Source organism: Phoenix dactylifera, chromosome 4 (genome assembly GCF_009389715.1).
Source record: "Phoenix dactylifera cultivar Barhee BC4 chromosome 4, palm_55x_up_171113_PBpolish2nd_filt_p, whole genome shotgun sequence".
Taxonomy (NCBI): domain Eukaryota; kingdom Viridiplantae; phylum Streptophyta; class Magnoliopsida; order Arecales; family Arecaceae; genus Phoenix; species Phoenix dactylifera.
This window is the reverse complement of record NC_052395.1, coordinates 3,261,226-3,282,864: the sequence shown is the minus strand read 5'-3', so window position 1 is coordinate 3,282,864 and position 21,639 is coordinate 3,261,226. Positions and strand designations below refer to the sequence as shown.

General features: G+C 40.3%; 2 protein-coding genes across 2 annotated transcripts; both read left to right on the top strand.

Annotated features, from left to right (window-relative positions):
• Window positions 1–10,867: 10,867 nt before the first annotated feature.
• On the top strand, window positions 10,868–14,277 carry LOC103696154 (cytokinin riboside 5'-monophosphate phosphoribohydrolase LOG8). The gene is made up of 7 exons (XM_008777692.4): window positions 10,868–11,926; window positions 12,210–12,307; window positions 12,459–12,489; window positions 13,354–13,453; window positions 13,547–13,617; window positions 13,697–13,840; window positions 14,025–14,277. Exons 1-7 carry the CDS (start codon window positions 11,816–11,818, stop codon window positions 14,109–14,111), a joined length of 642 nt encoding a protein of 213 aa, XP_008775914.1. The 5' UTR covers window positions 10,868–11,815; the 3' UTR covers window positions 14,112–14,277.
• Window positions 14,278–18,471: 4,194 nt separating this feature from the next.
• Window positions 18,472–19,608, top strand: LOC120110357. Its single transcript, XM_039125174.1, has one exon. It carries the CDS (start codon window positions 18,761–18,763, stop codon window positions 19,421–19,423), a length of 663 nt encoding a protein of 220 aa, XP_038981102.1. The 5' UTR covers window positions 18,472–18,760; the 3' UTR covers window positions 19,424–19,608.
• The last annotated feature ends 2,031 nt before the right edge of the window (window positions 19,609–21,639 follow it).

Sequence of the window (21,639 nt, the reverse complement as noted above, 5' to 3'; positions counted from 1 at the left end):
CCATGGCCGGCGATGCCCCATGATTGACCACCCACGGCGGTGCCGGCGGCACGCCACGTCCGGTGATGACCAGCTGAACCAAAGAAAAAGTGCACCAAAATAGGGGAGCCATATTCAACCTCAATCTGGTGGCTCACCGGCCGAATTCAAGGAGAATAATGGCCCAATGACTGGAGAAAAGAAGGAGAAGGAGGCGAAGGGCTCTCACCTTGGTCCGGCAAGGTTCCGATGGCCCTTTCCGGCTGCGAACCGAGGAGGAGGCTCGAAGAAGGGGTGAAGACCTAGCCAGGGTCTTCTTCCCCGATCGCCCACATGCCAAGCACGAGTCGGCTTTGGGCCTAGCCCATTCAGGCCGGGGGGGGGGGGGGGGGGGGAGGAGGCGAACCTATTCTGTGCATTTATTTACGATAAGCACGGTTTTATGCTGAACCATGGTTGTTTTTTTTCAAATATGTCTTTTAAATGGTGAACATTTTGTTACAGAATCGTCTAGATAAAGATGAGCGCAAACATCTTATTCTTCTAGAATAAGCATGGTTTTATTGTAAGACTACCCCACAGCAGCAATAAAGATTGTTCCCCCCTTCTGCCAACCAAGAAATGTCCACCTTTTCTGTCAGGATTTGTGTTGCCATCAGAGGAGAATAGATCAAATGAATTAGGATGACCTGAACTTAAGAGTAGTCTCCTTGTAGAATATTTCTATGGAGGGAAAATATGCTAGTCTTTTAAAACATGGAACTAAGTAGTACCATCAATTGTATTCAATAATTTAGTGATTAGTTAGGATGAGTTCAAGAATTCTTCCAACACATTTTGTAGAAGCAGACAGCTTATTCTGACGTTCTAGAATCCTTGCAAGCCTGCAGCTTGTCATATAAGTTATATACCATATTGCGGGTGGACATCGAGCCCTCTTGAGCAAAAAAATGGAGCATTTTTTCTGAAATGCAGGCCTCAGTGGGTATTAGAAATACTGGAAGCCATTTTAAGGTTGTTGATGTTATTTCAGATTGACTGAATCAATATTTATTGTTTCTTCAGCAAAATCGGATCTTGAGAGATCAGAGCTTCACAGAAACTCATGCTCCTAAGGAGGCATGGCCTTTTGAGTAATAAAGAAACTCATTTTAAAGGTCAATTATCTGCCTAAAATCAAGTTGATCTTTTCACTACTGAAAGAAGAAATCGAAAATTGTGTAACTTGGATCGTAACAAGAAAGGAAAAAATGATAAGCAATTTGTGAGAAAAGATGAGGATTAAAATTAGTTAACTTTGGCAACTTTGCCAAAGAAGTAGATTGATCATTGTGGTATTTAAAATATTGAGAGCATGTTATGACTCAAATCCAACGAAATGGAAAATTGTTCAATTGATTCTTTGGATGTGGAAGATGAGTATAAATATTGATTTTCATCTGAAGAATAAATGAGGTAGAGAAGCAAAGAACTGAAAATTTAATAAAAGAATTTATGATACCAAAAAACGTTGTCTATGAAAGAAACTAATGTGGTTTCAACTCAACTTAAAGTTTATCTTGAAAAATAGCATTATGATGATATATCTAGGTGTAGCTGGCAGAACTTAACAACTCATACAAGTTGCATTTGTGTTTTGAAGATTGTTGGTTGTCCACTTATAGGTAGTGTTAAAATGCAAGCAGTCAAGGCAGTTTTTTTCCCACTGCCTGAATGTCAGAAACTGGACAAAGTTAAGAATCTTCTGGGATCTTGGTTTCTGAAAATCAAATACCTATTGCCATAGATGAGGTGTATGCTGTGATGGATGCTTTTAGGCCAGCAAAAGCAGGTCAATTTTTGACCTATAGTAGTACTTTCATTGATCAAATGACAGCTAATTAACGCATTCTTAGTAAATACAGAAAACCCTTTTTGTTTTCTAATCAATGACTATTGTTGCATCAAAAAATTAGAATTACCATTGTTTGTGCAATTTGAAGTTTGGTAGAGGCAATTCGGTCTCCCACTAGAGCACTGATTCCACTCTGCCTGCAATTTCACATCTTACCTGAAACTTCAACCTCATCAGAAACAGCACTTGCGAATGATTAGAACAACCATTGTTAATACAAGTAACATCATTATATGTATATAGATGCATACATATATATATATATATATATATATATATATATATATATATATATATATATATATATATATATATATATATATATATATATATATATATATATATATATAATATTGCAACCTAATTTCCACAAATGATTTCATCCATATTTATGCTACCACAGGATTGTTGGTGCAATTAATTATTGTTTTGATGGTCAAAATAACACCAGCAACACAATTTTGAGCATCACTATATCGCATCGAAATGGCTTTTTCTATCCTGGGGACATGTCTGTTTTGGAGTCTTTTGCATCTTGGAACTGCTCGCTGTCACTGAAGTTGTCAAAATTGTCCAACATTTACCAAAATTTAATCACATATCAATAACTAAATGCTAACAAATTTAATTACAAAATCATTTAAGCTCTTTCTCAGAAATAAAGATCCCTGAAAGATGCAAATGAATGACATACTATAGAGTGATATCATTATTGTAGAACCTCTTACTACTCATGAGGAATCACTAGCAGAGCCTTTAAATTTGGACCTTCATGCAATTTCCAGATTAACTAAATTTCTTGTATCACACATAATTGAAGTGTGCACATGAAAGTTCTACAATAATTCCTCGAGGATTTATTGCTGTTTCTGAAATTTGAGAAAGAGGCAGAGTGCCATTAGCGGCATTCAATAAATGTTCAATTTAGTCAACTAAGAAGTTCAATGAGAGCCTTGATACATTGGAATTTCAAACTACTGGAATTCTTACTCCATAATCTTCTCTTTTCCTATTTTGATGGTATTAATTAAAATCTGAGAATGTCTGTTCCACTGGTAATGTAGCACCACAGAGAAACCGGTCTCATCCATATTAATGCCTGAATCCTTTCATAAGATTATCTGTTCCACTTATCACAATGTACCTTTTCTGATGTAAATTGGACCACAATGTATTCAAGAAAAAAATGATTCTTGGAGATAGATAGTACTACCTTGAACTTTCTAGGAGTGCCTTAAGTCATTATCTATTTAATCACAAGTCCTTGCATGCAAGAGCTGTGAACAAACACCAATAGCCCAAGAACGCCGACCAGTAGAAGAACAACCAAGGTGTATAGTGGAGATAAGATAACTAAACTTGTATTTTATCTGGTTATCTTTTAAGGATTACATGACAACTACATATATATAGCAATGGATGGAACACAATCCAACCCATGCATTAATTACAACATAGAAAACTAAGAGACATATTAAATGCAACATAGAAAATTAAGAGACATAAATTGTTGGCCTTCCTCATGAATGCATGGAACACGAAGAGATAGCTATTAAGAGATGCTTCCATAAATACACTTTACACAAATTCCAACACTCCCCCTTAAAGTGCATTTCTGGAAAAGAGACCAAGTTTAGCTCGGAGATACTCAAACTGGCCTTTGGAGAGAGATTTTGTGAAAATGTCAGCAGCATTGTCCTTGCTTCTCACCTCCATGACATTAATGGAACCATCAAGCACCTTTTCACGAATGAAATGATGCTCGATCTCTATATGCTTAGTCCTGGCATGACAAATCGGATTTGTAGCTAACTTGAGGGCACTCTAGTTGTCACCATGAATAATAGATGGACCTTGAACAGGAGAATGAACATCTCCAATTAGCCGCCTCAACCAAACACATTCCTGAGCGGCAAGTGAAAAAGCCTTGTATTCTGCCTCAGTAGTAGAAAGGGAAACAAAATCTTGTTTCTTACTACACCAAGAAATACAAGATGATCCAAAAGAAAACACATAACCAGAAGTAGACCTTCGATCATCCAAGTCGCCACCCAAGTCAGCATCCGAATAACCATGCAAGCAAATATCAATACCCTTTTTATAAAACAAACCCATATCAAGAGTAGAATTACATATTTGAGGATTCGCTTTGCTGCATCCAAATGTGGCTTCCTTGGATCTTGCATATATCGATTAATAAGACCGATAGAAAAAGCAATATCAGGTCTTGTAATAGTCAGGTAGATAAGACTTTCAACAAGAGTTCTAAAGGAATAGGAATCAAGAAGAGTTTTGCCATAAGTTCGCCTTAATTTGACATTCTGATCCAAAGGAGTAGAACACCACTTGCCTTGATGCACACCAAATTTTTTGACAAGCTTTAATGCATAAGCCTCCTGGGAAACAAAGATCCCATCCTTTACCTTCTTTACCTCTAAACTAAGAAAATGGCTTAATTCTCCCAAGTCCTTCATTTCAAAACGAACAGAGAGATCCGCACGAAGCTTTGCAGCCTCCTTTTCATCATTTCCTGTGATGATCATATCATCCACATACAAAAGCACAACAACATGCAAGTTGTCTTGTTTTTTTGACAAATAGACTAACATCTAAATCAGAAGAAAAATAACCACAAAACTACAAGTATTGGGCAATTTTTCTATACCATGCTCTGGGAGCTTGTTTCAACCCATAAAGGGCCTTCTTAAGCTTGCACACATAATTAGGATGAGTGGCAGAAACGTACCCTGGTGGTTGCTCCATGTAGATTTCTTTGTCGATTTTCCCATATAGGAAAGCATTTTTTACATCTAATTGCCAAAGCTTCCATCCAAAACTTGTAGCTAAGGCTAAACCATATGAACTGAAGTCATATTTGCTACAGGGCTGAAAGTTTCTTCATAATCTTTACCATACTTCTGAGAGAACCCCCGAGCAACAAGCCTTACCTTATAACGGTCTATACTCCCATCTATTTTGCGCTTGATTTTGTAGATCCACTTGCAAGTGACAGGATCAACTTCCTTGGGCTTTGGTACAAGATCCCATGTCTCATTCTTCACAAGAGCCTTTATCTCCTCATCCATAGCATCTTCCCATACTTTGACACCTTTAGCTTCTTTAAACAAAACAGGCTCATGATCATCAAGAGGTTCTGAAAAGAAACAAGAAGTAATATTTACAAAGTCCCCATCTCGATAACGAGCAGGTTTCACAATTTTTCTTATGGACCTCCTTAAAGTTGGTACACCATCAACTTGTTGCACTTCTTCAGCACTGGATTGCTCAGAACAGCTCCCCCTGTCACTTTGCTCCACCACTTGTGAAGATGTAGAATCAGTAGAGGAAGAAGCCATAGGAGCACTAGGTGATAATGGAACTTCAGTGATAGGATTTGAAGCTTTTGTGCATCCAGTATCAACATCTTCGAAGACAACATCTTCTGGAGAGAAGTAAGAAGAAATTTCATCAAATACAACATCTCTAAAAACCACATACCTCTGTTTTTCTGGATTCATACACTTCCACCCCTTCTTCCTCTCATCATAGCCAATGAAGATACATTTCTTGGCCTTAGCATCAAGCTTGCTCCTCTGAGAAGATGAAACATGAACATAACAGGGACATCCAAAAACCTTGAGATGTTGAACAGTAGGCTTCTCTCCAAACAAAAGTTCATAAGGAGACTTCATGTTATTCGGACTCAAAGGAATCCGATTAATGACATAGGCTGCACACGCCATTCCTTCTGCCCATAATGCCTTTGGCAAGTCTTTTGCATAAAGCCAACTCTTGCATGTTTCCATAAGATGGCGAATCTTCCGTTCTGCGACACCATTTTGCTGTGGTGTATCCGCACAAGAGAGCTCCCCTTTTTATGCCATGCTTGCGGCAAAATGAAAAGAAATTATTTGAAGTAAACTCTCCTCCATTGTCTGTCCGCAGCTTCTTTATCTTCTTTTGTAGTACTCCTTCTACTGTCTGTTTGAACTCCTGAAATTTAAAAAATACTTCCGACTTCTCCTTGACAAAATATACCCAAGTGAATCTTGTAAAATCATCAACAAAGAGTAATATATAACGAGAACCAGAGTAAGAAGGAGTTTGGGTAGGACCCATCAAATCACTATGAATAAGCTCCAAAGGAGCCGTGCATCTTGAAAGAGATCTATCAAAGGGACGACGATGTGCCTTGCCATACTGACAACCCTCACATACTTCAACATCAGAAAATGTAGTAAAATTAGGAAGCCCATTTACCAGATTTCTTTTTACCATAATTTTTTAATTTGTCCATATCAATATGGCCAAGTCTAGCATGCCAAATTGAGGCACCATCATTTGCATTCATTTTAGCAACATATGAGTTAGAAGCTGATAAAACATGTAAGTCTTTTACCATTTTACCAGTATGGATGACTTCCACCTTTAACTCCTTAATATTGCGGAGAAACTGGACATTCTTTGGGCCAAATAGAACATAGTGACCCGCATCCACGGCATTAGCCATCGAGAAGAGATTCTTCTTCATCCCAGGCACATGATAGACACTTCGAAGAGTAATAGAACTGCTACTATTGCATGGAAGAGTGACAGAGCCTTCTTGCTCTACTTCGTGGATTGTATTATCCGCCATTATGATAGCCTCATTTCCCTTATACTGATGGAGATTTGTCAACTTTGATTTATCACCAGTGAGATGGTGGCCGCATCCAGAGTCGACAGTCCAATCATCTAGGGACGTGATGGAAGCCATAGCTCCTATTGATGAGATATCTGCTACAAAACACTTGCTCCAATCTTCTTCAGCTTTATTAGAGTCACATTCTTTAATGGCAGCATTACCTCCTTTGAGCTTGACACGACAATTCTTTTTAATGTGACCAAACTTGCCACATCTATAGCATTGAATCTTCTTCTTGCCATCACCATTGAAAGATTCCTCCTTTTTGTCTGGGCTCTTCCTACTCTGGCTCTTCTTGCTGCCAGAGAAAAAAGCCTTTCCTTCACTTCTTGAAATAGAGGTTTCTGCCATTTGTCGAGCAAGAGATTCTTGGGAAGCAAGAAGGTTTTCAAACTCAATCAAGGATGGTTGTGTATGCCACCCTTGAATAGATGTGATAAAAAGAATATACTCCTTTCGAAGACCACGGATGATAAAGCGCTTCATACATGTCTCCAAAATCACCTCATCAGAATCTAGCATAGAAAAATCTGAACACAAGTTTTTAATTTTCAAGAAATATTGAGAAATGGAGAGATCGCCTTGAATTGAGTTAGCCAACTCATTTTCCAAAAACTGAAGCCGAGCCATATTCTTCTTATTGAGCAAAGCATCAAGAGTGGACCAGATCTTTGAAGCCGACTTGCACCCAATGATATGTTCAAAGAGATCATGAGAGATAGATCTCTTTAACACAAACTCAGCCTTCGCATTTGCTTGCTTCCAGGTTCTTAGAGCATCGACATTCTCCAAATCTACCTCTTGATTGCCATCAACAACTTCCCATAGATCTTCTCCAACAAGATAGGACTCCATGCAGGTCCTTCAAATCTTGTAGTTAGAATGAGTAAGAAGCTCTACACCAAGCCCACCAACACGACCAATGGACTCCATTGCCAGATAATAGAACCGATTGTCTTCTACACCAAGAGCGTCTTGAAGAGCACCGTCACCACCTTAGTGAGGCTCTGATACCATGTGAATAAACACCAATAGCCCAAAAACGCTAACCAGTAGAAGAACAACCAAGGTATATAGTGGAGATAAGATAACTAAACTTGTATTTTATCTGATTATCTTTTAAGGATTACATGACAACTATATATATATAGCCATGGATGGAACACAATCCAACCCATGCATTGATTACAACATAGAAAACTAAGAGACATATTAAATGCAACATAGAAAACTAAGAGACATAAACTGTTGGCCTTCCCTATGAATGCATGGAACACAAAGAGATAGCTATTAAGAGATGCTTCCATAAATACACTTTACACGCAAGAGCCTGTTGAATGCAAGCATTTAGAACCCAGCAAATGAAACACATAAGCTCTGAAAGTTTACAAAGGGGACATGCGACCTTACCTTCTGTAAGGATTCCATTATGCTTTCTAAGAATTGGAAGGACCAATGCAGTGGCTAGACAGAGTATTAAGTGGGTTTTTATGGCGGTTTGTCCAATCCCTTCTGATCCTGGTGAAGTGCTCCAGAAGTCTTTACATCTCAAATAACTTTTATAGATGGTGACAAACTATTTGAATTCACTAAACACATATCACATGTCTTTGCGAATTCTTCTTACATATTTACTGCATTCCACCAAAATGACCTACACACCAGTATCACAGTAAGTGACTCTTCTATGTCCCATACTAATGTTGGCACTTTTGAGTTTATCTACTTGAAGAAAGAGCAGTCTCAATGAACAGTCTGTCTTAGCTTTAAGTTTGGCCAGATTGCAGTAAAACATATTCTGCAAATTATCATTAGACCAGGATAATTTTGGCACCCTCGTCTGACTCGAACACTTTTCATTTGTTTGCTGCTGCTGTTTTTTTTTATTATTTGCCTTTTTTTCCTTTTGATTCTCTCTCTCTCTCTCTCTCTCTATCTATCTATCTATCTGAGAGGAGAATCTTCACTTGGTTTCTGAAACACTCTCATTAATTATATAAGCATCCTTATGAACCTGTTTCTTGCTGCATATCTCCTTGCCCATTTACGCCCCACTGATTTAGTTTTCTCATATTTGAATCACTTTTGGACACTTTTCAGTTATCTTCGACTATTGCATGATATGTATTTGCTAATTCCTGCATGCTGCTTGTATTGTAATATTTCTACACTAACTGAGCATTAGTTTGATGCTATGGATTTTTAAGCTATGAGATAACACACTCAAAATCTGGAATAAATGATCTATAAGTTTCCTAATTCTGCATAATTTGAAAGCAATCAAGAGAAAGATGAAGTACATACCTGAGAAAAATCAAGTTAATTGGCACGAGAAAAATCAATTTAGAAATAAGAAAACTATAAAAAAAATTAATCTATTGAGCCACAGCTTTCACTCGGGATGAATACGGCTAATGTTAGCCTCCATGTAAAATGTTATAAGGGTTGCTTATTATGTCTCAAAATTTATATGGTTATGTGGAAGAAAACTCATTATGACCATGACTTGGACAAGGTTAGCATCCCCTAAGCTCCTGCCTCTTTCTTTTTTTTTTTTTTTTGCTAAAATGGGTATTCAATATATTACGAGTATGGATATACCCAATAAAATCAGAAAATAACAGGTCACGGAGTGCCCTAGGCAACTCCCCTTCCTCGGCCCACAGGGTGTGCCTAAAGTGGTAGGCCACGTAAGTAGCCACTCAATCCGCGGCTCCGTTGATCTCTCTGAATATATGCTTAGCCTGAAAGGCCACCCATTCCTCGTCATCGTCTAAATGTCTCAAAGCAGGAGATGACCCAAGCTCCTACCTTTCGGGAGCCAGAGGCTTGGGCAAATGTTGCCGTTTTCCTTTCTTTTCTACTGCCTTCTCAACATTGCGAGAGAGAGAGAGAGAGAGAGAGAGAGAGAGAGAGGGGGGGGGGAGGGTACAGCCCTATAATTGTTGTTTTGATGAATATGCCCGTCATTGCGGCATGTAATTACTCATTTTGATGTGGAGTTCCGGCATAATAATTTTTCCAGTTAGTTTATAAACCTGTCATTTGAATCTTTTGGCAATGGAGTCAACAACTTTATGGCCATGTTGTATATTAGGTTCATGCAAGGTGGAGTCCCATTGAGCAATGATTCAAAGGACATATGGCAGTCTAAAAGCTAATATTCAAATAAATCTTGATGCACATCAGTAGCCCAAAAAATGTTAACCACGTCACCGAAGGATTAAATATGATGTCCATAGTCAACTATAGTCTTAATCATATGAGTAAAACCTACAAAGTAGAGCACATATTAGTAACTCTTGACTGTAAAAGAAATGATAAAACACATGTTTAGGGGAGATATAATAGCTAACCTAAACTCCTATCAACAAATGATTTCCCATGGATGAAATTACTACCCTTGCCCTCAGGCCACCCATTATCAGTTTATACACCCCCCCCCCCCACATCATCATCCTAATGTGGATCACTTAGGGCTTAACCTAGTTTCTCGATCAACTTAGGCTTAAGTTTGAGCAAAACTATTATCTTAGAAGAATTTACAAAAATCTCTTATGTGGGCTCCTTGGTTATCAAAAATTCAATGGAAACAATGACCTTAAAATGTCATCGATTTTGAGGAGCAAACAAAATCTCTCCAAGATAAGCCTCCTATAAAGATGTTATGTAACAATGTACTAGATCCTATTCGTAGTTAAGCAACCTCAATCAAAAAAAGCTAGATGAAAGGTATTATTTGAGTTTCTTGTATCCAGTGCATAATCTATGTAGGACTAATATATGTCTACATGTATCCTCACATACTCTTTCTATGTAAGCTCTAGCATCCTTGCCAAGTTATAGGTATAAATCAATTAAATCTAATCATAAGCATTATGATCGGTCTGTGGTCAATCTCAATGGACTCATGCTGCAATATCCTCTAGTTCACATGAGCTATGAGTTGGATCTGCTTTAATACTTTTTATCACAACTAAAGTCTTCATTTAAAAAGACTAGCTGAAAGGTATTATTAATTTTTTTGGACATCCAATGTATAGCTAATATGGGACTAAATATGCATCCGTACGTATCCTTACAGTTTTAGACTAGAATTGTGTGGGCTAGAATTGTGTGGTCTAGTCCTTTCTAACATGCAAGTTCACAGCCCAAGGGCCCACCAATCTAAAAGACACTATCCAATGGTAAATAACATCACACCGTTGCGGCCCACAGGGCAAATAACATCAATTAACGCCAACACCGGATCAATAAGTACGGGCGGCGGTCGTGGCTTTGAGAGAGAGAGAGAGAGTAGAGACGCAGCGCGAGAGCTTTCCTACTTTCGGTTTTTTTTTCCCGTGAAGTTTGCCCAGCCCCCAGGGGAAGGAAGGAGAAAAGACGGAGAATAATAAATAAAAAAAAGCCATAGAGAGAAAAAAAGGAGACGTTGGTCTTCTTTTCTACTTTTGTTTGGATTACAGGGAGGGGAGACGTCAGGATTCCAGATACTGCTCAGATTCAAAGAAGGCGGTCGTATCGATTTGGATTCGCTCTTTCTCCATCTTAAATTCCTTCTCCACGTGAAAGTTTTTACCGAGGACCTGAGGGGGAAAAATCTCTCCTTTATCTCAATCATTTTGGAGAAGAGAGAGAGGCCGAGGGGATTAAGGGGAGGGGGGGACGGTAGGATTCCAGATACTGCTCGGATTCAAAGAAGGCGAGCGTATCGATTTGGTTTCGCTCTTTCTCCATCTTTAATCTCTTCTCTACGTGAAAGTTTTTACCGAGGACCTGAGGGGGAAAAATCTCTCCTTCATCTCAATCTTGTTGGAGAAGAGAGAGAGGCGCCGAGGGGATTAAGGGGAGGGGGGGCGTTAGGATTCCAGACTACTGCTCGGATTCAAAGAAGGCGAGCGCATCGATTTGGATTCGCTCTTTCCCGTCTTAATCCCTTCTCTACGTGAAAGTTTTTACCGAGGACCTGTGGGGGAAAAATCTCTCCTTTATGTCAATCTTTTTGGAGAAGAGAGAGAGAGGCCGAGGGAAAGATATCTCCTAGTTCATTTCATTCGTTTGGAGAAGAGAAAGGAAACGAGGAGAAAAATCTCTCCTTTATCTCAATCTTTTGGAGAAGAGAGAGGGACTCAGGATAAAAAATCTCTCCTTTATATATTCTCTTGGAGAAGAGAGAGGAACAGAGGGGAAAATCCTTTCCTTTATCTTAATCTTTTGAAGAAGAGAGAAGGATAAGGGAGAGGTTGAGTAGAACAACGATGGAAGAGGTGGCTACGAGCAAGTTCAAGAGGATTTGCGTCTTCTGTGGCAGCAACTCTGGCAACCGAACCATCTTCAGCGATGCAGCTCTTGATTTGGGTCACGAACTGGTATGTTTAGTTGCTGCTCCTTTTTCTTTTTCCCATCTGGGTGATCGAAAGATTGGGTTGTGGGAGCTGGGAAACCATAAAGTTTTAATCTTGAAGTGACTTAAATCAGAGATGAGGACTTGAGTATTGGTTTTTTCTTTTTTTATTGCTGTGAATGGGGTTTCCTCCTCCTCCTCTTCCTCTTTTAAGCTGGATTGTAATGTTTAGATTGGATGATGGATTAATGGTATTTGATTTTGCTTGTCTTTATATTTGTTTTGTTGTATTTCTTGGATGTTTGCAGGTGAAGAGAAGAATTGATCTGGTTTATGGTGGTGGGAGTGTGGGACTGATGGGTTTGGTCTCTCAGACAGTATATGATGGAGGTTGCCATGTCCTTGGGTAGTTACCACACAGAAACTTTGCCCCTTTGACTGCCTTCTATATTTTGCTATCTTATGCCTTCTCCTTTCTTGCAACCACTTATTAGTGTTTTTAAAAAAAATAAAGACAACTGCTTGTGTTTTAAATTTACTCGAATGAATTCATGCAGGGTTATTCCTAAGGCTCTCATGCCCCTTGAGGTATGTAATTGTTTTGTGTAGCCATTTCTTCTTTTCCTTTTTGTTCGTTCTGCCATGTCCTATATTTCCATGTTTTCTATGTTGTAAATCTTGTTTTTGAAAGAATAGGCATAGCAAATTGTTATATCTTTCCCTGGTCTTACATACTCGCGCTTCGAAATGGATCTGTTCGATGCAAACTTAATCTTATGCCTTAGATCTTATCCTTTGGTCTCTTAGATCAGAGACTTTTAAGCCCATGTGAGGCATATGAAGGCGGCACAGTGGTTAATTTGTAACTGGTAAGGGAATCATAGGTGGATTCCATCTGATTTTGGTACTTATTCAATAACATTGCATCTACCTTCTGAATTATCAATGTCCATATCATATCGGTGGTATCTTGGACCTAATTAGATGCAATCCGAAAACTGTATTAATCTTTAATTATGTACAATGTCATTCCTCGTTTCATGATTTTTTGGAATTTTATACTCCTTTTACACATGTTTTCCAGAGTATCCTCCTCCTATTGCTCATTATTAATAAGAAAAAAGGCCAGGGACTGTTAATATATAAGGATCCTCTTGAAATTAAACTGTCAGCCCTTCATTGGATTTTCAGCTTTCTATATGAGAGCAACAATCTAATAAAAGGGCTTTTGAATTATTGAGAGATATATAACATGGAAGGGATGATGACCTTATGCCCTTCCCAGATTTGAGACGATACATGTTTTTGAGTTGATATGTGCCGTATGGAAAGCACAATCAGATGTGGACTGAAGAAAGAATGGGAAAGGGAATTTTCTTATCCATCATTCCTCTCCTCTTTCTTGTTATTCATTTCAAAAATGCACCGAATGGTGGAAATTTATCTTCGCAGATATCTGGCCAAACCGTCGGTGAAGTAAAAACTGTTTCTGACATGCATGAGCGTAAGGCAGAAATGGCTCGAAAAGCAGATGCATTCATTGCCCTTCCTGGTAAATCCTCACCAGATCAAGTTTAACTTGAAAGCAATTATAAGCAATAGTTTCATCTCAATAATTTACTGCATTTACTTTGGAATTCCTAAGGTGGATATGGAACAATGGAAGAATTGCTGGAGATGATAACATGGTCACAACTCGGAATCCATAGTAAAACGGTGAACGTCAATTGCTTGCATGTACATATTTAAATTTTTTAATGAATTACAGGTGATAATACATTTCCAATTTGTGCAGGTTGGGCTGTTAAATGTTGATGGTTACTACAATTCCTTGCTTGCACTATTTGACAATGGGGTGGAGGAAGGTTTCATAAAACCAGCTGCTAGACACATAGTTGTTTCTGCTCCAACCGCAAAAGAACTGCTAACAAAAATGGAGGTTAGCTATCCTCATTCTTAAATTCGTTGCATGAATTTATATTAGTTTCCCCTGCTTCATCTTTTTGTTAATTTGATTCTATGCAGCATTTTTTATGATAGTTTTAGCAAAGAGCAACAATTACCACCCTAACAATTGTTTCAGGCCTTATTCTTTTTATTTTGTTCTTCCATTTGAGTTGCAGGAATATACTCCATTGCACCAAGAAGTTGCTCCTCGTAAGAGCTGGGAGATCGGACACCTAGGTTACTCAAAGGCACCAAGTCCATGACATCTTGATCCTTCTCAATATCATTTCTTTCCAACCTAATGTGATTCTTTCTTTAACAATTGTATCTGAGAAGCCTCATGCATGGGCATAACTGTTTATGGGATGTGTTTCTTATATCATCCAATGATATCCTAATAAAATTATCGTTGCCTTCTTTATTTTTTCATATGAAGAATAAATATTTACCTACTTTTACCAGCAATCTTGTAGTCGAGATCCGAGCACAGTTGTACCTGATGTAAGACGTAATACCCGTACCAATCTGCATCCTTAGAGAGGAATCCCATCTTTTAACAGTCGTGTGCTGTCATGTATCAGAATGCAAGGACGTGCTTCATTCTTGCCTTTAATGCAATCATGTGTTCGTGACTCTGTGTGGAAGGCCATATAACCCTTCTGCATTAGTTTTGCATTAGAACCATGTTTGACAAATTTAATAACAATATCAAAGTTGCATACCATATAATTGCTTCATCGTTTAGCGGAATTGGTTCCATAAAATCTATGGTTTCCAGATTCAACAGACTTCTCTGTAATATTCTCCAATATTGGTGGAAAAAAGCGCATGGTGAGATGCTTCCCCTAGAAATACAACCTTTCTCTAGAGCTGGTCCTTGGTTCTCTTGAGCTTGTAGATACTCTTTTTACTTTTTATCCTCTCTGACCTTCAGAAGCTCTCTGGAATATTGATGCATTATCCATACCTAACAAGAAATCATTACTGTGCTTTTTACTGGTCCAAAATTGCTGATTTTGAGACTTCTAAGATGCCTTGGGTGGAAGGGATGGTCCAGAAGTTTTTCTCTTCTTTTTTTCTGGTAGGTGCCTTGGGACCTATCTAAAGCTTAAAGTTGGTGTTGGCTCTAAACTCTTATCAGGGGTTTGGTAGGCCTTGGGATGCCCCCTGGTTCTGCACCTCTGAAAACAAAATGTGGGATTGCTGTATGTGAGTTCGCTTTCATCTCCTCAGCCATGAGGTGTGTCTGTGAGCTCTGCAGACATTAAGACGCTGGGGATGACTGCTTCCATCACGGGATATGAATCAGTAGGAGTTCTTGGTCTTGTTTAATGGGACCACGTCCCCTTTCAGCCAAAACAAGTTATAATGTAACGTGCGACGATGTTCCTTGTAATCATTTGCTCTAGTTGCTATCATCATAATCAGCACTTATAATTAGTATGCCATCAACTTCTTATCAGCAACATCTTGCATTCATCAACAGGTCATGAGGACTTCGGAATGCACTGTCAGTTCTCCTCCTCCTCCTCCTCCTCCTGAAAGACCATCCTCCATGAAGAAAAAGAAAATAAAATTATCATGAAATAGTGATTTTTTCATGATCTTGTAATGTTAAGAGGGCCATAGACCGGTGGTGGCCGGGTATACTGCAGAGATCTAATGAATCTTTTAGCTTCTGCTGGTGTATGAGTGTCTTTGTATGCTATTGCCAGTGCCACCGTACGATTGCCAGTTATACTGCATGCAGGTGGTGAGTTGGACATTTTAAGAGTCCAGTTGCATAATTTATTAGAAGAGAACAGGTCATGCCAGATCGAACTTGCTCGAGTTTGTTTTGTTTCTGACACTTGCTTATGGGCTTCATGTATACGTACAGTCCTCGAATCCATTAATTTAATCAGACCTGGTTTTCTATTACCTCATGTTGTGATGAATGCATCAATGTATGGGTTTTAAACTGATGCTACATGTTTGTCTAAGATTATTAGGTATGGTTAGAACATATGATGCAAACGAATCCAAGATTCGGACTCGTTATGGGATTTTGTAAGTATTAAAATTCGTATCTTGTGATGAACGTCTCTTTCTTCGTAGCAAATCATGCCGGCAATATCTCCCAATTTTTGAATTTTATTTGGCGAATACTAATCAATTAGAACGTTTCCTAGCTCCGAGTGATTAGATTAAGGTTATAAGCAGACCTACCCATGTTGCTGAATCAAGCAGAAATCATTTCTATTTTTCTAAATGTTAGGTGATGCATGAGAAAAGGCGGCAAGCAGTTTTTTTTTAAGCAAAATGTCAAATATGATTATAATAATATAAGTAGAGTGGTGAACCTGGATAAATATGTTAAACATGTCAAGCAGGTCGAGTTTTATCAATTTCATCCATCTTGTCGATTAATTATCTTTTTCTACTTAAGACATTGACGAACCCCTAGTTGCCTACATAATTAACATTCCATGCTTACTGTTATAACATCGTTCGATCCAAAAGCCACCGAAAACATTTTGGTCTCATCCCTTTATCATATACTTCTCTCTGCTGCTCTTTTTTTTGTATTATACTTCTCACGCATGAGGAAAGAACACCTCTAAAATCTAAAATTGCTTTGGTTTTAATGACTATTTTAAATGTTGTTTCATATATAAAAATTGATCTTTTATATGATGTTCCTCAGAGAAAAACTTATATAACATGTCAAAGAGGAAGGAAAGGGGCAATGTTACTTTTATGTTGAGAATTTTTCTTATAAAAAAAATCAAGTTATATAATAGCTTCGAGCATGTTCCGTCGTAAAATCCTTCCGATCAATGTTAGATTAGGCAGGCCTAATTTGGAACACTCCGAATCTGCCCTGCAGGGTATAGATTAGGTGCACTTATAGCCCAACTATAAGGTACAATATGCTAATATTTAACCATGTTGGTCATTATTAATTAATATCGGATCACCCTAGTAAAACTCTAGGTATGCAACCCTAAGACATGGTGCTTTTCTACTAATTAGGGCCTCCTCACTAGGACCTACTTGTGCCTGTCAAGCCCTTAGGAGCAGACATTGGCCACATGCAACCCATAAGTCTGGTCAATGTTCATACTGGATGGTTAAGATAACCTGGCTACTGCATGCATTGGCCACTATCATATAAAGGGTTTTTGGCAGAATCCATTTACTTGGTCATTGGAGGCAGGTCGGATTTGATGCTTTTGGGACCATTCTGGTTGTTGATGCAGATGAAAAAGAATTGATGCTTTACGTATCATATTATCAAAAGATCTGATGAGCATCAGACCTGCATGACCAGTATTTTGGAACCAAATCTGCCCCAACTTAATTGAATGCAAAATGAGCTGGGTTGATGATTCATTTGGGCCAGATCCAGTTAAACCTTTTAAGGTCTTACAACAGGCCTAGCCCAAGGGATTCTTACCCAAGATCAAAGATCGATTTTTATGAGGATATTCTTCCCAGCAGGAGGGGGCCATTGGCAATTCTCTCTCTCTCTCTCTCTCTCTCTCTTGAACATATGTTCAATTTCTTTTCCTTTCTCTCACTATCTCGCTTCCTATTCGGAGCATGACATGGTTGTGCTACAGAAAGGTGCAACCCATGATAACACATAGCCAACATCACATGTAGCTTCCAAATCCATCTCAAATATAGTAAAATAAATAGAAATTTAATTTCATTATCCGATAAATGCAATTACCAATACTGGTTCAAAGCGTTTAAATCTAAATATAAATACCAAACTCATAATTCTTACTATTCAGAAATTCACTAACTACAAATTCATAGTCAAAGAAGTAAAGTTTTGCTCTGCTCTGCTTCATACCAATATTTCTTTTCTCATAGTTGTTTTTATGATCTGCACTTCTTAGCAATCTATTTATAAATATAAGACCATAAACATGGCCAACCGCCTATATCAAAGCATGAACTTTCTTCACACTACTTTTTCCTCAAAGTTGCTGAATCCTCAGCCAAAAGGATGCTACTCAAATCCTCGAGTCTCTTTAGCTTTGCCTACGTTAATAAGACCTCGATGGCAATTCATTTTAACATAACATGCTTGAATTTGTCTTTCCTCTATGGGAGCGCTATCGTCCAAAATATGGACGAGTATTGAGTGGAAGAGTAATAGTTCTGCAATTCCTGAAACTGATTATATAGTTTAACATATAAAGCATGTCACCAACTTCTGCTAAACGGCGTTATTCAGACAGAAAACCAGGCCGAAGGATATTTAGGGCCTTGGGCTATGTTTCGTTACTTAACTTTGGAACATTATTGTTCTAATGAGATCATCACTAACAGCACAGAAGCAGCAAAGACTCTTGAAGAAAGTCGCAAGGAAGAAGACTCCCTAGGCGTATCTTTTGGTGTCAAAACAATGTGAAGAAAATGATGGCGACCAATTCCGAGCATACAGCTTGAGCTGTTGCTCACGTTCGATCTTATACGGTGCATGGCGAAGATTCTTTGCTTAAATTGGATGGCAGGATAAACTTCATTCCAAAGTCACTTAGGATAATAGGAATAGCCCAAAAACTTATGCCTATTTTTAGTGCTTTTTCCAAACTTGTAACAAACCCAGTCACTCATGACCACAAAGCAGCAACAGAAACATCTTCGGAGTGCCCAATCCTTCCTCACTCCCTTTATTTCGGATCAAGGAGCTGAAAGCCAATGAAGAAGATTAGCCAAGGCAACAAGAAGAGAAATAACCAGTCCTTTTTCTTTCCCTTCCTTCAATCTCTCCAAACATCAACAAGCCTATTTATGTAGTCGGAGACAAGAAGGTCTATGCTTATCGAGCAAAGAAAGGAGAAGAAGAGAGAAGCAAAGGCCCACTGGAGACCCTCAGCAGCAGCTGATCATCCCATCTTTTTCTCGAACTTCCATGGCAAGAAGGACACCTCCTTCTGAAGCCAACACCTTCATCCATCCATCACTTCTTCTCCCCCTCATCGCAGCATGGGCTGCAGCTTCCATCGCCATCTTCTTCACCCTCTGCATTTCTCATCATCGCAAGTCTTCAAGACCGAAACCACAGCCACAGTCATCACCTTCAGCAGCATCAAATAACTCGGTGGAGAAGACCAAGCCAGCAACAGAAACAATCGAGAGGTCGCCGCCGCCGCCGCCGACACCGGCAGTGATCCATGTCGAAGAACAGGAACGATCATCACCAACATCAACACCTGCGGAGAAAACGGACTTGGTGATCGCCGACGTCGCGATACACGGACCAATCGGCCCAAGCGTGCGGCCGTCAGCTTCGAGGCGAAAGCTGTCGATGAGCCTCAGCATGAAGCTCCCTGATAAGTTATCTAAGATCAAGATCAATAGAAAAGAACGGAGAGAGCAGTCGGTAGAGGACTCGATTTGGATGAAAACTATAATTCTTGGGGAGAAGTGCAAGGTTCCGAGCGATGATGATGAGGCGGCGGCGGTCTTCGATGACAATGGGAACAGACGCAGGAGCTACCGGCCAAGGACGCCAAGGTCGCTGCCGATCTCTCGGAGCAATTCATTTATGGGAGTTGAGCAAGGCTGTTCTTGAGGTCCACTCATGGTGTCGTTGCACAAACTTGTCTTGGGATCCGCTGGTTCGTCAGCATCTCAGACTGCAGGAGTTTCTTGAGGTGAGGCATTTCTAAGAGTTCATTGTTCATGAAGGACAAGCGCGCGACTTGGACCAATGTTGCTCTACTTATGTTCTTCTGTTTCTTTATGTTTTTCGCTTTTCCTCACACTTAAAATACTACATATACCGAATAATAATCGCTATCCTAGTGAGGCATTTCTCAGAGTTCATTGTTCATGAAGGGCAAGCAGTCGCAGCTTTTTTTTCTTTAGAGAGAGGTCGGGGTTTAATTATTTATCTAATTTAACAGTTACTACCTTGCCTCCATTCTAGTAAAGTCTCCATATGCACAATTGGGTTGTTAGAGAGAGAGAGAGAGAGTTGCTTAAAGTGTATCTGACAAAGGGGTTGCCCGAAGTTTTCAGCTTTTATCACAAAAAAAATAAAAGAAGATCCAGTTACAGATTAGGAACGAATGGCAATGCATGGTCCATAGGTTTAATTTCTATTGCTGCAAAATGAACCCGGGGGCGACCGTCGGCTGAGAAGGAGGAGCTCCGGCGTGAGATGGTGGGTGGTGGTCTGTCGGCGGGCGGCGTTCTCCGGAAGACCTGCAAAAAGCCGGTGGCCGGAATTTCCGGCGCTGGCCCTCCGATGCCTAAGTCAAAAGGGGCAAATGTATGAGGGGAGAGAAAATATGTCTCCAGAGTTTCAGAGTCCAACCCCTTCTAAGGGTGAGGGATTTTTCTTTTATAGAGGGGTACAGGTGTACCTGTGATGCGACGGAGCGAACGGGTTACCGTCATGATTGAGCACGATCATGTGAATTAATGCATTGCCGTGGGAGATCAGGCCGGAGTCAGTGAGTCGTCGTGGCTGACCAGACGTGGCAGAGTAGCTCAACTATCTACCGTGAAGAGCCTGAGGTCCGTAGATGGTATTAATTGTTGAGTGAGCCGGAGATCAGCAGAGGCCATGCACATTAATTGTTGAGTGAACCGGAGATAAGCAGAGGCCATACGCATTAATTGTTGAGTGAACCGGAGATCAGCAGAGGCCATGCGCATTAATTGTTGAGTGAACCGGTAGCAGGGCATGGCCCCTGGTCGAGCTGCAGAAGGATGTGACCGCAGCAGGTGGATGGTAAGGTCGGGCTTCCGAAGTCGGGCTTCCGAGGGAGATCAGGCCGAGGTCGAGTGCTTGGATGGGACGTCTCGGAGTCGAGCGCCTGGTCGGACGTCGGGCCCGGCTGCACGTCTTAAAGTCGGACGCCTCCAGGTCGGCCGCCTTCAGGTCGGGCGTCTTCAGGTTGGGCGCCTTCAGGCACGTGATCGTCATGCGCCCATGTATTTCGGGACGACTCGTTTTTCTCCCAACACTACCCCCCAACTTCAGAGTTCGAGCCGTTTGCGAGCTTGGACGCGGGTAGTTGTCTTTACCGTATCGGTGTGGACCAGGAAGTTTTGAATTATTCCGGCGCTTCGTATGCCTTGAGGCATTCTTAATGAGAGAGGACGGGACGACACCTTTTCGCCTTTCGAAGGGGCCTCGCGTCGTGAACTTATGATGGGGCTCCGCGATCCAATGGGACGCCGCCCTGACTCTGCATTCATACGCTGATCTAAATTGAATATGCCGCTTCGGTCTTCGGGGCCGACATGTGGCACGATCTGGATGGGAGGCGGGATCCTGTCTCGCCGATCCAGACCGTTGGAGAGGTCTATATAAACCCTCATCCTGGCCCTAAGGGCTCTTATTTGGCCGTTGCTATAGTTTCTCCTTCTCTCCTGGTTCTCCTGTTCTCCAGTTCCTTCCGATAGCATTTCGAGGTGTTTCCAGGCGATCGTCTCGGTTTCTCTCCTTCGAATCGTCGACATTTTCGGTGGAAATTTCAGTAGGTGCCTCCCCTCCCCTCGTGCGCTCGGAGGGTTTTTGCTCTCTCTTTTTTTTCTTTTCTTCTTCTTCCTTCTTCTTTCATTTTCTTTTTGGGATGGGTCATGGTCCGGACGAAGTCGGATCCACTTTGAGTAGTGAGGAGTTGGAAATGGCCGCTAAGTGGTTTTCCCCTCAGTGCGGGTTTCGCCTTGAACCCGCAGGATCGAAGGATCGGATAATGAGGCCTTCCCCAGGTCGGATCGGAGTGTATATAGAAACACTCTGGGCCGGCCTACGGTTTTCCTTACACGGGTTCG